The sequence below is a fragment of the Musa acuminata genome, chromosome BXJ3-4, assembly GCF_036884655.1.
Source record: "Musa acuminata AAA Group cultivar baxijiao chromosome BXJ3-4, Cavendish_Baxijiao_AAA, whole genome shotgun sequence".
NCBI classification, from domain to species: domain Eukaryota; kingdom Viridiplantae; phylum Streptophyta; class Magnoliopsida; order Zingiberales; family Musaceae; genus Musa; species Musa acuminata.
Genome location: NC_088352.1, coordinates 46,149,099 through 46,162,086, shown reverse-complemented (window position 1 = coordinate 46,162,086; position 12,988 = coordinate 46,149,099). Strand labels below are relative to the sequence as shown.

Here is a 12,988-nt window from a genome sequence, read left to right as displayed (position 1 = left end):
TTGGGGTCACTTCCTTGTGGTCATATACAGCTGCTTAATCACATTCACAAATGTCATAAGATTCAGCAGCTTATAGTGGCTTTTACTAAATAGCCAAATTTAGTTTCTTTATGACATTTACAAGTGTCAAAGATCAATGTTTTTGGACTGCATCCTTCATGTGATGTGCCCCTATCAAGAACAGGCAAAATCCAATTGTTTCATCAAATCTCTGACACAAAAGAAAGATCCTTTTTAAGCAACAAATCTGTACTAGATTTTAACAACAAAAAGCTTGTTTTTGACAGCAAGTGTGAGTTAAAGGAATTTAGCTCATTAGCCAAAGAGCTGTAGGGAGTAGCAGCAGCAATCAGAAGACTAACTGAACAATCCAACCACATCACACCAGTCCAAAACAGTTGCTCAGTTATGGAAGAAGAAGAAGAAGCCAAAAGCAAACGCAGTAAGCACAGATGAGATGATCAGGAGACTTTTCTTGAGGAAACCTAATGACAATTCCTCCATCAAATGCTGCAGATCTACACCAAGTCATGTGCATCAGATAGAAGCTGTTGCATCCCTTCACAGCCTTCCATCATTCTCGAGTACATCAAGCTGTTGAATCGAAGTATCTCGTCCAGCTCGGTCGTGAGGTCATTCAAGCATTGCAAAGCTTGAACACCTGAGTCTTCCTGCAACCTAGGTGAAACCAAGCAGGGAACTGTTGACGGCATCACAGAGGAACTTCCACGGTTTGCTGCGTCAATGTAGAATCTCCCATCAAGCTCATGGCGTACGTGATCGATTGGAGCAGGTTGCTGAGGCGAGCCAGTGATCCCGCCATTGTCATCTCCCTTAGTTTCTGCTCCCTTCGCGTGCTTGCCCAAGAGCTTCTTCTTCAGCCTTGTATTCCAGTAGTTCTTGACGTCGTTATCGGTCCTCCCCGGCAACTGTGAAGCGATCGCAGACCACCTATCGACCACCGGAGAAGAAAGAGTCAGCGGAGCAACCAGGCATTTCTGCTGTTCGACGGATGGACGACGGAGTCAGCGGCACTCACCTGCTTCCGATGCTGACGAACAACCTGCATATGATGTCGTCTTCTTCTTCGGAGAACCCTCCGCGCTTGAGGTTAGGCCGAAGGTAGTTCAGCCACCGGAGGCGGCAGCTCTTCCCGCAGCGCTTAAGCCCTACTCGATGCAGCAAACAGAGCGAACACATTGACTCGCATGACAAGAGAGATCGAGCCAGTAAACAAGCAGACGCGAGTAACTCACCGATCTTGTGCGGGAGCGCGATCCAGTTGCCGCCGGTGCCGTGATGCTCGATGTAGGACTTGAGCTTGGCGTCCTCGTCGGGCGACCATGGTCCCTTCTTCACGGTGGCTTTGTCGCAGCAGGGAGCTCTTCCCATGGTGTCTTTTCAAGCTCTTGGTGAGGAGACGCCGGCAGCATATATACGACATGAGAGCTTATCCATCGACACAAGTATATATTCATCAGAGCTCTGAAACTTCATTGGCAGGTTCTCAAAACAGATAACAAGGATTAGGCTCAGCATCGTGGACCTGTAGTGTGGATCAAGTCTCAGAATGGCATCTTGATTTGAGTAGAATTATGTGCATGAATCAAACAGTGACGATGCATGAACATGATCAACATGTGCTGAAGTTGACAAGAAAACAACAAGCTGGTCTTACTTCTCACCAAAATAGCATGTCTGAAAGAGAGAATGTTTGTTCCACACGGGATTGTCAGATTCATTGATTCTTTTTTCGTCGATTGATTGGTTTGCATAAGAAGAAGGTGAGAGGTGATGTACAGCTCATAGAAATGGCCGAAGACCTCATTGTTAGGTTGGCCATTCAGTGAAGCTTCCTTGCATATTATGATGTGATGGACGTCGTGCATGTCGCCAACCCAAGCAGCCGTCCATGTCTCTGAGTATTTTTTGTCTCGGAGACTTTAGGGTTGAGGTTCATTTAGAACATGTGATTTAGGTTATAGATAATTTAAGCAACTTTTATGATTTATTTATATCTAAAATAATTATTATATTTTTAAAAACGTAACATATAATCTTCTCTCGACAAGTTTGAATTGACATATGTTAAAATATACTTAGCTAACTCATAATAAATTATTAATATAATAACATAAATAACTTAAGTTTAAAAAAAATTAAGATCCATTTTAGTCTAAGTGATTTTGACTATGGATCACTCAAGCTTATATGGTCTATTCGTGTCTAAAATAATCCCTATATTTTTAAAAATATAACATATAAGTTTCTCTCATTAAGTCTAAGTTAACAAAAGTTATAGTCTGTTTACGTGACAGGTTGACATATAATAAATTATTAATATAATAACATATGTAATTTAAGTTTTTTTTTTAAATGAAACCACCATCAATGGCGAGAGGAGGCGTCATCGTGGAAATGACTACCAACAGCAACACCGAGCAGCTATTACCTAGTAATGAGTCATACGCACATAGTCTCTCCTGCGTTGACAACGAGCTCAAGAGTTTCCAGTTCTATCTCATGTGCATGTACGTCAACCACTCCGATGCTAGACTCGTAGTAGTCTTCTAATCCCTATTCCTCCTCCTGGGCATCTTCATTCCCACTGCCTCCCACTTTGTCCTTTCTTATGCCTACGACGTGGTGGTGCAACTCTCTCTCACTTCCACCTCTAGCCTCTAAACCTTTGCCTCTTCACCTTCATCCACCGCAACGACCTCCGTCGCTTTCTATTCCTCGACAAGATGGATCTTAACTATTTTTTAAACTTAAATTACATGTATCATTATATTAATAATTTATTATAAGTCAGCATGTCACGTAAGCAAACTCAAACGTCTGTGAATTCAGACTAAGTGAGAGGGGCTTTTATGTTACATTTTTAAAAATATATGGGTTATTTTATATATAAGTAAACATAGGGGTTAAAATGAACCTTAACTTTTTTTTAAAATTTAAATTATATATATCATTATATTAATTATTTATTATGAGTCGACGTACCACATAAGTATATTCTAATGCCTATTCACTTAGACTTGACGGAAGGGACTTATATAATATATTTTTAAAAATATATAAATTATTTTAGATACGAGTAAACTATAATGACTTAAATGATTCATGAGCAAAATCAAGATGGTTAAAATAGATCTTAACCTCACGAATTAAACAGTTTCCGGATAAGAATAAGTGGTTGGAGAATCTAAATAATATAAATTAGACGATATCATATATAATATATACTTAAGTTTTTAGATAAAATAAAAATAAGATTATATATATGTATATATATGAATATATATATATATATATATATATATATCTCTCTCTCTCTAAATATGTATATATATATATATATATATATATATATATATATATGTATATGTATATAGATACATATATATACATATATATATGTATATATATATATGTGTGTGTATATATATATATCTAAATATGTATATATATATATATATATATATATTTATTTATATATATGATAGGGAGTTGATCTTTTACGAGTGGCTATCTGAAAAGTTGCTATTGACAAATATCCTTTCACGTAGAATATGAAAAAGATTGAAGTATCATCATCATCTTATTGTCAATTTTGATCATTCATCGGGGATGTCAAAGTTGTCTCACTTGATTTTCTTAAAAAAAAATTTATCGTATTTGGAATCGAAAAACAAAAAATATTTTGGATTGAAGTAAGATATATAAGACTGAATAAGAAGCCCAACCAACGATTATACACGATCAGGAAAGATGTTCATTTAATTCAGGAAGCCTTGACCGAGCTTGTTAGATGACTGATTTAGAGATAAATAATTATTCATAAATCATAACAATAGTTTAATTATTCAATCTTCATTGTGGATGTTTCTTAAAAAAACTTTGTTTGTTATAAATATATCATTTACATACATTGAACATATTAATCTTAGGTAATCCAAAAATTATTTTTTTCTGACATAATAATTTTAAATATTTAATGTTAGGATATTCATAACTTAAATGTCATAAATTAGATTTATTATTTTGAGTTGGAGCAAGTTGTGCAATAGTTAAAACATGAAACATCTTGTTTTGAGTGCATGAATCATTATCAAATATAATTAAATATTATTTATTAATTAATTATACAACACTCAGTAAACTATATAATAAACTAAGAAAAAATATTATCATAATATTTTACTTTCTCTTGACTTATTTTCACCTTAATTATCTCTTTTCCTTTTACTTGGATTTGTTTATTATCTTCAAGTCTAACTTTTAACCCTAGGAGTTTTATCAAGATCTCTAAATATTAATCTTATATCTAGCATATGATTAAAATATTTATTATTCAAAAATCAAATATTATTTGAGATATATCATTAGTTTATGAATGAGTCATAAACTATTACTTTCTTCATTTTTCTTTCACATAACTTATTTGCTTTTATCATCGTAATTTGATTTCTTTGTTCATCAAGTCCATTAAAATGTTTTCTTTTTTTTTATTTTTTTAATCATGAAATCCTCTTCTATCATGTCTTTTTTTGTACTCACCCTTAACTTGAAATGACTTTTCTTTACCTTCTCAAATGACATGTTCAATTTTTCTTCGTATGTTTATAAGGAACCCATTAATTTATCAAATAAAAAATAGATAAATCTTTTGATTCATCAATTATGACAATAACATGATTATATTTCGAAGTTAAACTTTTTAATTTTTTTTAATAATAATATGATCATGAAGATGTTCACCATAATATCTCATTTGACCAATAATTTTAACCATTCAAGAAAGAAAATCTTACACCGATTTATTATTTTTCATGAATAAAATTTTAAATTCTTGATGAAAAGTTTAAAGTTTTATTATAATATGAGTCTTGAAGTTCATTTTGAACTATCGATAAAATTTGTCTTAAAGTTGTAGCTACCGTCATTCTTGAGAAGAATTTATTAAATGAACGATACATTTAAGTCATTCTTTCTATTAGTTTGATTTCTTTATCTCGATCATGTTAATTCTCTATTAAAGTTTCAAAGATCCCAAGATTTAAATAGAATTTTCATCTTGATACTCCAACATATATAACATTTAACTTGATTATGTTACCACAAATGTTAAAAATGAAGATATATAAAAATAATAAAAAAATACTTTAAATAAGAAAACCAAAATAGTATTAAATAAGAGATAAAAACTAAGAACACCTACAAAATATTTTCAAATAAATATCTTTACTTCGTGAACTATTATCTTATTTATAGAATTTAATAGTAATTATCTCACCATTTCATATCACCAATGATTAAGTATAAAAATTATCCTCGCAATAATAACTTCTTAGATAATAAGTCATTAAAACTGCATTTGAATACAAACATGCATGGACGTATATACAGTCACCAATAATCCCCACAAGAACACGAACCATCAACGAAATGGTGGAACCGATTCCGATCTCTGACGACGATCTTGCGCCCCGTAATCTTGGCGATGAGCTTGGTGGCCGTGTGGCAATCCACACAAACACGAAGGTTCTTGGCAATCTTGATCGTCGTCCCCGGCTGCGTGCTTATCAGACCGAAGGCGATCGCCAGCTTCTCGCTATGGACTCCGAGCGCTCGCTCCTTCTCCGCCTCCTCGAGATCATGAAGCACCAGCTCGGTCCGCGGGACGTATCCATGAGCTCTGAGCAGCCCATTGAGCTCCTCCAACATGGTGTAGATCTCTTCACTTTTTGGATGGCTCATGTCACCTACCACAAACTCGTACACTTTGTTGGCTACCTCGATTGAAGTGCATCCAGGCTCCTTCTGCACCTTGTTCTCCTTCATCAGGGCCCTCGCTTGTGCCACGGCCTCCCAGTTCCCAACTGCAGCATAGATGTTAGATAGAAGAATGTATGTGCCGGAGTTGGCGAGGCCATTGCGAACCAGGAAATTGGCAATCTTCTCCCCTAAAGCCATGTTTCTGTGAAGCCTGCATGCAGCCAATAATGAGCCCCAGATGACAGGGTCCGGTGGTATCTTCATGCTCTGAACAAGCTCGTATGCTTCATCGACGAGCCCTGCTCGCCCGAGGAGATCGACTATGCAGCCGTAGTGCTCGATCTTGGGCTCGATTCCGTAGTCCTTCTCCATCGAGCGGAAGTACTCGCGCCCTTCCTCGATTAAGCCCGAGTGACTACAAACATTGAGGACTCCGATGAATGTGATATCCGTTGGTTGGAGGCCTTCGGCACGTAGTCCGGAGAACAGCTCGAGCGCCTTATGGCTGTGCCCGTGCATTGCATATCCCCCAATCATCGAATTCCAAACGACCACATCCTTGTTCTCGATGCTGTCGAACACCTTGCAAGCATCCTCCAAGCTGCCGCATTTGCAATACATGTCGATCAGTGCGGTGCCCACTCTGGCATTGAACTCTATCGGATTGTTCTCGATGTAGGAGTGCACCCATCTGCCGGAGCCAACGGAGCCCTGCTGGGCGATAGCAGAGAGCACCGAGATCACTGTCACCTCGTTCGGCTTCGTCGATGATGATAACATCTGCCTGAAGAGTAGCAGAGCCTCGTTGGGCCGTCCGTGTTGAGTGTACCCGTCGATCATTATGTTCCAACAGACACAGTCTCTCTCATCCATTTCGTCGAACAGTTGCCTGGCGTTGTCCAAATCCCCCATTTTCGCGTAGCAAGTGATCATCGCCGTGGAGGAGACGAGCCTCTTCTCGGGCATTGCGTCGAATAGACGGCGGGCGGAGACGACCTCCCCGCCGCGGGCGTACATGTCGAGGAGCGCGGTGGCGACGTAAGGGTCGGAATTGAGGACGAGCTTCAGGGAGTGGGCGTGGAGTGCACGGCCGGGGCCCAAAGGGCAGGCCTTTAGGGCGGAGGAGAAGGTGAAGGCGTTGGGCTCGACGGAGGCAGAGAGCATGTCGGAGAAAAGGAGGAGGGCCTCGTGGTGGAGCCCATGGAGGGCGTGGGCGTGGACGGCGGCAGTCCAGAAGAAGACATTGGGGTTCGGGGTGAGGCGGAGGAGAGTCAAGGAGCGGTCGAGGCGGCCAAGGGCGGAGTAAGTACGCTGGAGCTTGAAGTCGACGATAGGGTGGTGGTGGAGCCCCGCACGGAGGACGGCGCCATGGAGCTCGAGGAGGTGTCGGGCCGAGCGGCACCGGTCGATCAGGGCGACTGCGTGGTCAGCGGGAAGGATGGGGTGGACCGCGGAAGGCGGCTCGCGTGTGTGTGAGATGCTGCCGCCAACGCCGACGCTGAGGGCGGAGGTGAAGGTGGCGGAAGACATGGTGTTTCCGGTCACCACCTTATCCTCTTCCTCCAAGGATTATAGTTTTTTTCAATCTTTCTTTCTTTTCTTTGATTTCTTTTTCAAACACCAATAATATATATATATATATATATATATATATATATATATATATATCCCTTGGCATTAACACTAGTCATTACTAACTAAATGTAAATCACATGATCTCACAATCTAATAATAATTAGATCACTTGCCTTATGAATCATAATATTAACTTCTATCTTAACTCAATAATATCTCCGATACAATATATAAAAAAAAGGATTGATAAGTATTTTTAAAAATTCTAATGATATTTAAATTTATTGATAGATTTCTAACTAAATTATAATTTTTAATAAATTAAAAATATTTTTTATAAAATATATATTTAAGTCTTAAGATTTTGGAAAGAGAAAGTTAACACATTTACTCTGAAGTCTCTTTAATATTTATAAAGAGGTTTACTAGTTCCTTGTATTTATAAGAGTTATATTTGAGTAGGAAAACTTAAATGTTTTATAATTGATCTTATATATCGAAGAATCTAAATTTTTTCATAAATATACTCAGGATTTGTCAAATCATGTTAAATTTTGTATTGATTTTTTGATATTCTTTTTTGCTTTTTGATCATTGTGTATTCTTTTAGTTTTAAAATTTTTTGCTCCTTCTAATTTAATTATTAGAAGGACTTTTGTTAGGAAAGGCTCCAAAATAGTTTATATATAATTATATATCAAATCCATCATTTACCTAAACACCTAAGGAGTACAAAAATATTTCCCAGTTGGATCTGAATCTTTTTATCAGATAATCAAATTCTGATTTATCACTTATGGAAAAAAATTTTTTTTATTATTCTCTTTAGTCAAAGGTTTGAGAAAAAAAGTATATCTACCTGCAAAATAAATTTAAAACATCAAAAATACTTTTGTTTGAAAAACAAGGATTGATTATCTAATAAATATTTATTTGTTTAGATTTGATACTAAGGATATAAGATCTAAAAAGATTGTTACTACAAATAGGCTTTGGATTAACTCAATAAAGAGTTTTCTTTCTCATAGATTACTTATTTTCACATAGTGAAAATTTAAGTTTCTTTATAGATAAAGGATGTAAAATCATGTAAATCTTGCATACATTAAACCATGTAACTTAAGTTGATTGTTGTTTTGATATCAAAGCAATTTTTCCTCTCTGATATCACATGCTACAGCAATCTACAAAACACAGGCATCTAAAGCCACCCTCCATCTGGCAGCAAGAAAGCATACTGCTTTCAAGCTGTTGCTTATTAGTGTCTCCCACATCCTCAGCAGCAGCCACTTGGAGATGTTTACTGATCACTACTATTTCTTGTTGAACTCATCAGCAGCATTAAAATATTATACACAATACCCAAACTTGTGTTTTGGTGCATAGGTTTTCCTTGATCTAACCTTTTAGTGGATGAAGTCATCTCTTAGGAAGTATTCATTGATCTTTGTTTTGTGGACTCACACCAAGTCTTCCTCTCTTCTGTGACTTCACACTTGACCTATTCTCTATGATTCTTCCCAAGGAGAAGAAAAGCCAGAAAAGGTTTGGTTTGTCTGCTTGTGAATCCATTTTTTTTCTACTTCATTTATTTTATGATGCTTACTTGAAGTCTGATACAAATTATACAGCATTATTCAGAGTATTCATTGAAGCAGCAAAAGTGAGATGTTGTCTTCATCTGAAGCCACTGTTTTGTGTTTGCCTTCTGGTTTTAAGTGTTCATTCATCTTTGAAGTTAAGATGTCTGCATCTGGAAGCCATTTTTCCAATTTAATTTATGATGGTTTCTTGAAGTCTCTTACAAATTTTGCATTATTTTTCATAGTATTCACTAATCTTAATTCTTAGAAAAACCAGCAAAAACCAGATGCTGTCTGCATCTGAAGCCATGTTTTCTCTTTGCTTTCTGATGCTTGAAATGTGATTCCAATTACATAGTATTGTAGCAGTCATTAATCTTTATTCTTAGAAGAACTTTTAGAGGTTCAGATGTCTGCATCTGAAGCCAATTTTCTAGTTTATGATGCATACTGAATAATATTGTGTTCTTACAGAAACCAGCAAAAGCAGATGCCTACTTGAATTCTCATATATTTTTGCAATATATTATTCATTAATCTTTGTCCTTGGAAACCCCACCAAAAGTTAGATGTTGTCTTCATCTGAAGCCCCTTTTATTTTTTATTTTTCCCTTTTTTTACTTTCTTATTCTCACTTGAAGTCTCATACAACATTGCAGTAATGTTTACATAATCCATTACTCTTTATTCTCAGAGAAAAACCAGCAATAGTCAGATGTTGTCAGCACTTGTTCTACTCTGTCTTTTATCTACTGAAACATTCATGTCTTCAGCACTTGTTCATGGTCTGATCATAGAAATGATTGGGTCAAGGAACAAGAATTAGAGATATTTCACCCATTCCATCACATTTCTACAGCTGTGACGATTTCCTAAAACAAGATATGGATTGGTGTCATTTACATATACAATTACAGCTCTCATCCATCGAATGCAAATACAATCTCACAAATATTAATGGTAGATAGAAATCAGCACATCCATACCGCTAGTAAACTGAGAGCTGGAATCAAACTAGGGAAAGAGACCAGAAAATGGAGTTCGTCTTGTTTGGAGGCTCAACACTAAGAAAAGTGGTCGCAATTGCATAGAAAATTATGCTGATAGTGATATAGCTTGGAAGACACCGTCATTGGATGCCATTCATCATTGATGACAACAAAAAGCTCCTTTTGTCCCTTTCCATCTGATTCAATCCACGGCTAACTTCTCGAGATGGCTGTGCCAAGAAAAACCTCTCACGGCACAGACAAATACCGTAGTTGTTGTCTCATCATCCTTGTTTTAGCCATCTGAAGGTACTAAACAATGCCTGCAAACAACAAACAAGTGTGAATTCCTAACGGAGGAACCCATGGAAGTCTGTATCCAGTGGTGTCGATGATCGTAGTACCATCGATCACCCAAGTACCATGGATCCAAATCAGCTGTTCATTGGATACAATTATCTGTTGACATGTTCTCAACAAGACTGCTAGTGTTCTTGAGTTGATAGAGTCATCTTTCTGCCTTTAAGCTTCGGCGGCCACTTGGCGATCGCGAACTGTGTCCAAAGATTCCAGGAGGAGATGAGACAGCGAGGAGAAGGTCTCCAAACCTACAAGATTAAAGAATGGCAAGTTGATCAGCAGAAGACCAATTCAATCCTACAATTCAGCATATTCTACTGAGAAACTTGATGTGCAAACAAATTTGATGAGAGGAAAGCATCATTATGATTGTGCCAAGGACCAAGTCAAGGGCAAATACAATCTCAACAGCAAAGACCAAATGGCAGGATGATGAAGCCAGAATCATAAAGAACAATCAGATGGCACCAAGCAACAATGTCATCATATTCCTCCTCCCTCTCACTTGTCTGACATCTCTCTAACCATTATATATTCTGCACCTCATCCCATCCTCGCCAAGTGCAGTAACAAGTCCAACAGCAGGCAATAGAAGTAGAAACAGCAGTGAATTTTGTAGCAGAGCCAGACTGAGGAGATGGCAAGGAAGAGGAGGTGTACGGATGGAGTAGATGGGAAGGAGGACCCAGATGGTGGTGCCACGAGGTGGGACGAGGCGACGGCTATGGAGGCACTCGGAGATGTCCGGCGTGCCCGAAAGCGCTTCGTCGGTGTACGGCAAAGGCCATCAGGTCGGTGGGTGGCAGAGATCAAAGACACCATACAGAAGATTAGAATGTGGCTTGGCACGTTTGATACAGCTGAAGAAGCTGCCAGGGCCTACGATGAGGCCGCCTGCCTTCTCCGTGGTGCCAATACTCGCACCAACTTCTGGCCTTGCTCCTCTTTGCAGCCCTCGAAACCATCAGTGCTGCCTTCCAAGATCACCAACCTCCTCCTGATGAGACTCAAGGCCAGAAACCACTCTGCCTTGGTCGAGATGCAGCAGCAGCAGCCACAGCTACAACAACCAGGAGAAGAAGCACATCGGCCACAATATGAAGATGGCGCAGAGGAGGAGGACGACATCCATTTCGCAGACTTCTTAAACGATCCATCGAATTCCATGCTTCATCTTTCTCATGCAGGTGAAGGTGGTGCTGACTATATGCATGACAGTATCCAAGAGAGTTACACCTATAAAGACGGCGATCATGTGGATTTCACTTCGGACTATGAACTGGGGGGAGCTGTTGAATTTGGTGGCTGTGGAGAAGATGAGGCGAGTCTTGATGTGGGCGTCATGGACTTTGGTTTCATGGATGAGGTGCAGGAATCATCGTGCTTCTATTCACCATTTGAGATCATGGGTGAGATCGAGGAGCCCATAGAACAAGAGAGCTGTGTTGATGAGCCATCGATGATTAGAGCTGCAGTGAAGAGGATGAAGTATGAGAGGAAGATCTCAGCATCTCTGTATGCTCTCAATGGAATATCTGAGTACTTGAAGCTACAGCTCGGGGAAAGAAGGGGAGGAAGAATGGAGGATCATCTCTCTGCTCTCACAAGTGCCTGCAGAGAACAGCAAGGATATGAGATGCAGTTGATGGAAGGTGAAGGAGTCGAGGTAGAGGCAGAAAACTCTTCTTCAAGTTATTCTTCCTCCTACATCACCACCATTTGCTCTTCCTCATCAACATCATCATCCCAATCACCACCACCTTCTTCAGCTTTGAGTTCTGGCAGTGAAGGTGAATTGTTCTTCTGGAGTTCTCTTGACCTCCCTCCAATATGATCTGTCAAATGGTTGGAAGACAACTTCAGCCTATAATAGTTCTTACCATAATGACAATTTGAGTAAGCCAAATTTGTATTACCATAAAATAGATGACTGTCTTAGGTTTCAGCATAGCCATCAATTCTTCTGATTACAAACATTTGGAGTTCTTAAATCTGCATACATTGTGTACAAATAAGGAGCCAACTTCTTTTCTTAGAGGATGTTGATCATGATTAATGAGTAATCTACCTTCAACACAATAAAAAATGTGATTTTTTTTCTTCATATCTATGTAACACATGCATTGGTCATTCTTGAAATCTACAACATCTCACGGTGAAACTAAACATTAGAAGCAAAGTATGAGATTGAATGAAGACTGTGATGAACATAACACTGAACATTATCTCCTCGTCTTCAGGACACTCAAATAGCCTTGAATGCAGCAGCAAACATTTAATTTTGTTGGTGCGTTCTAAGTCTCTGGTTACATATAGAAACCAGTAATTTCACATTCAGAAACAGTGAATATTTGGTTCAGGAATTACCAGAGGAAGCAAGATAGAACGGATTAATCTTTTAGATGGAACGGAACGGATTAACCTGTGATGAACATAACACTGAACATAATACTCAAGATAGAATGTAGAATTAATCTCTATATGCCTCTATCCTAATAGATAAGAATCATCTCAAATCCCTTTAAAAAGATAAATAAGATTAAATATCTTACTTTCATAAGTATAAGGATCCCAATGTAATTTTTAAAACTATAGAGACTAGAATACTAAAAATAACTAATTACAGAAAATAATCTATAATTAATCTTATTTTTTACTAAAAAATAAATGTGTTAATTAGTTGGCTTAATATGCTGATTC

The 12,988-nt window shown here is 38.0% G+C and overlaps 3 protein-coding genes across 3 annotated transcripts; 1 reads left to right on the top strand and 2 right to left on the bottom strand.

The window, feature by feature from the left end:
• Nucleotides 1-255: 255 nt before the first annotated feature.
• On the bottom strand, nucleotides 256-1,400 carry LOC103982521 (transcription factor RAX3-like). The gene is made up of 3 exons (XM_009399468.3): nucleotides 1,257-1,400; nucleotides 1,040-1,169; nucleotides 256-951 (listed from the first exon to the last, which is right to left on the bottom strand). The coding sequence occupies exons 1-3, from the start codon at nucleotides 1,390-1,392 to the stop codon at nucleotides 519-521; spliced, it is 699 nt and encodes a 232-aa protein (XP_009397743.2). The 5' UTR covers nucleotides 1,393-1,400; the 3' UTR covers nucleotides 256-518.
• Nucleotides 1,401-5,319: 3,919 nt separating this feature from the next.
• LOC135635728 (pentatricopeptide repeat-containing protein ELI1, chloroplastic-like) lies at nucleotides 5,320-7,366 on the bottom strand. Its single transcript, XM_065147014.1, has one exon. It carries the CDS (start codon nucleotides 7,309-7,311, stop codon nucleotides 5,413-5,415), a length of 1,899 nt encoding a protein of 632 aa, XP_065003086.1. The 5' UTR covers nucleotides 7,312-7,366; the 3' UTR covers nucleotides 5,320-5,412.
• Nucleotides 7,367-10,422: 3,056 nt separating this feature from the next.
• LOC135635224 (ethylene-responsive transcription factor ERN1-like) lies at nucleotides 10,423-12,313 on the top strand. The gene has a single exon (XM_065146170.1). It carries the CDS (start codon nucleotides 10,926-10,928, stop codon nucleotides 12,120-12,122), a length of 1,197 nt encoding a protein of 398 aa, XP_065002242.1. The 5' UTR covers nucleotides 10,423-10,925; the 3' UTR covers nucleotides 12,123-12,313.
• The last annotated feature ends 675 nt before the right edge of the window (nucleotides 12,314-12,988 follow it).

Coding starts and splice junctions, on each gene's coding strand:
- LOC135635224 (XM_065146170.1), top strand. CDS start 10,926: ATGGCAAGGAAGAGGAGGTGTACGGATGGAGTAGATGGGAAGGAGGAC.
- LOC135635728 (XM_065147014.1), bottom strand. CDS start 7,311: ATGTCTTCCGCCACCTTCACCTCCGCCCTCAGCGTCGGCGTTGGCGGC.
- LOC103982521 (XM_009399468.3), bottom strand. CDS start 1,392: ATGGGAAGAGCTCCCTGCTGCGACAAAGCCACCGTGAAGAAGGGACCA. Junction 1,170..1,256: donor CGCGCTCCCGCACAAGATCG/GTGAGTTACTCG, acceptor TGCATCGAGTAG/GGCTTAAGCGCTGCGGGAAG. Junction 952..1,039: donor TTCGTCAGCATCGGAAGCAG/GTGAGTGCCGCT, acceptor GGTGGTCGATAG/GTGGTCTGCGATCGCTTCAC.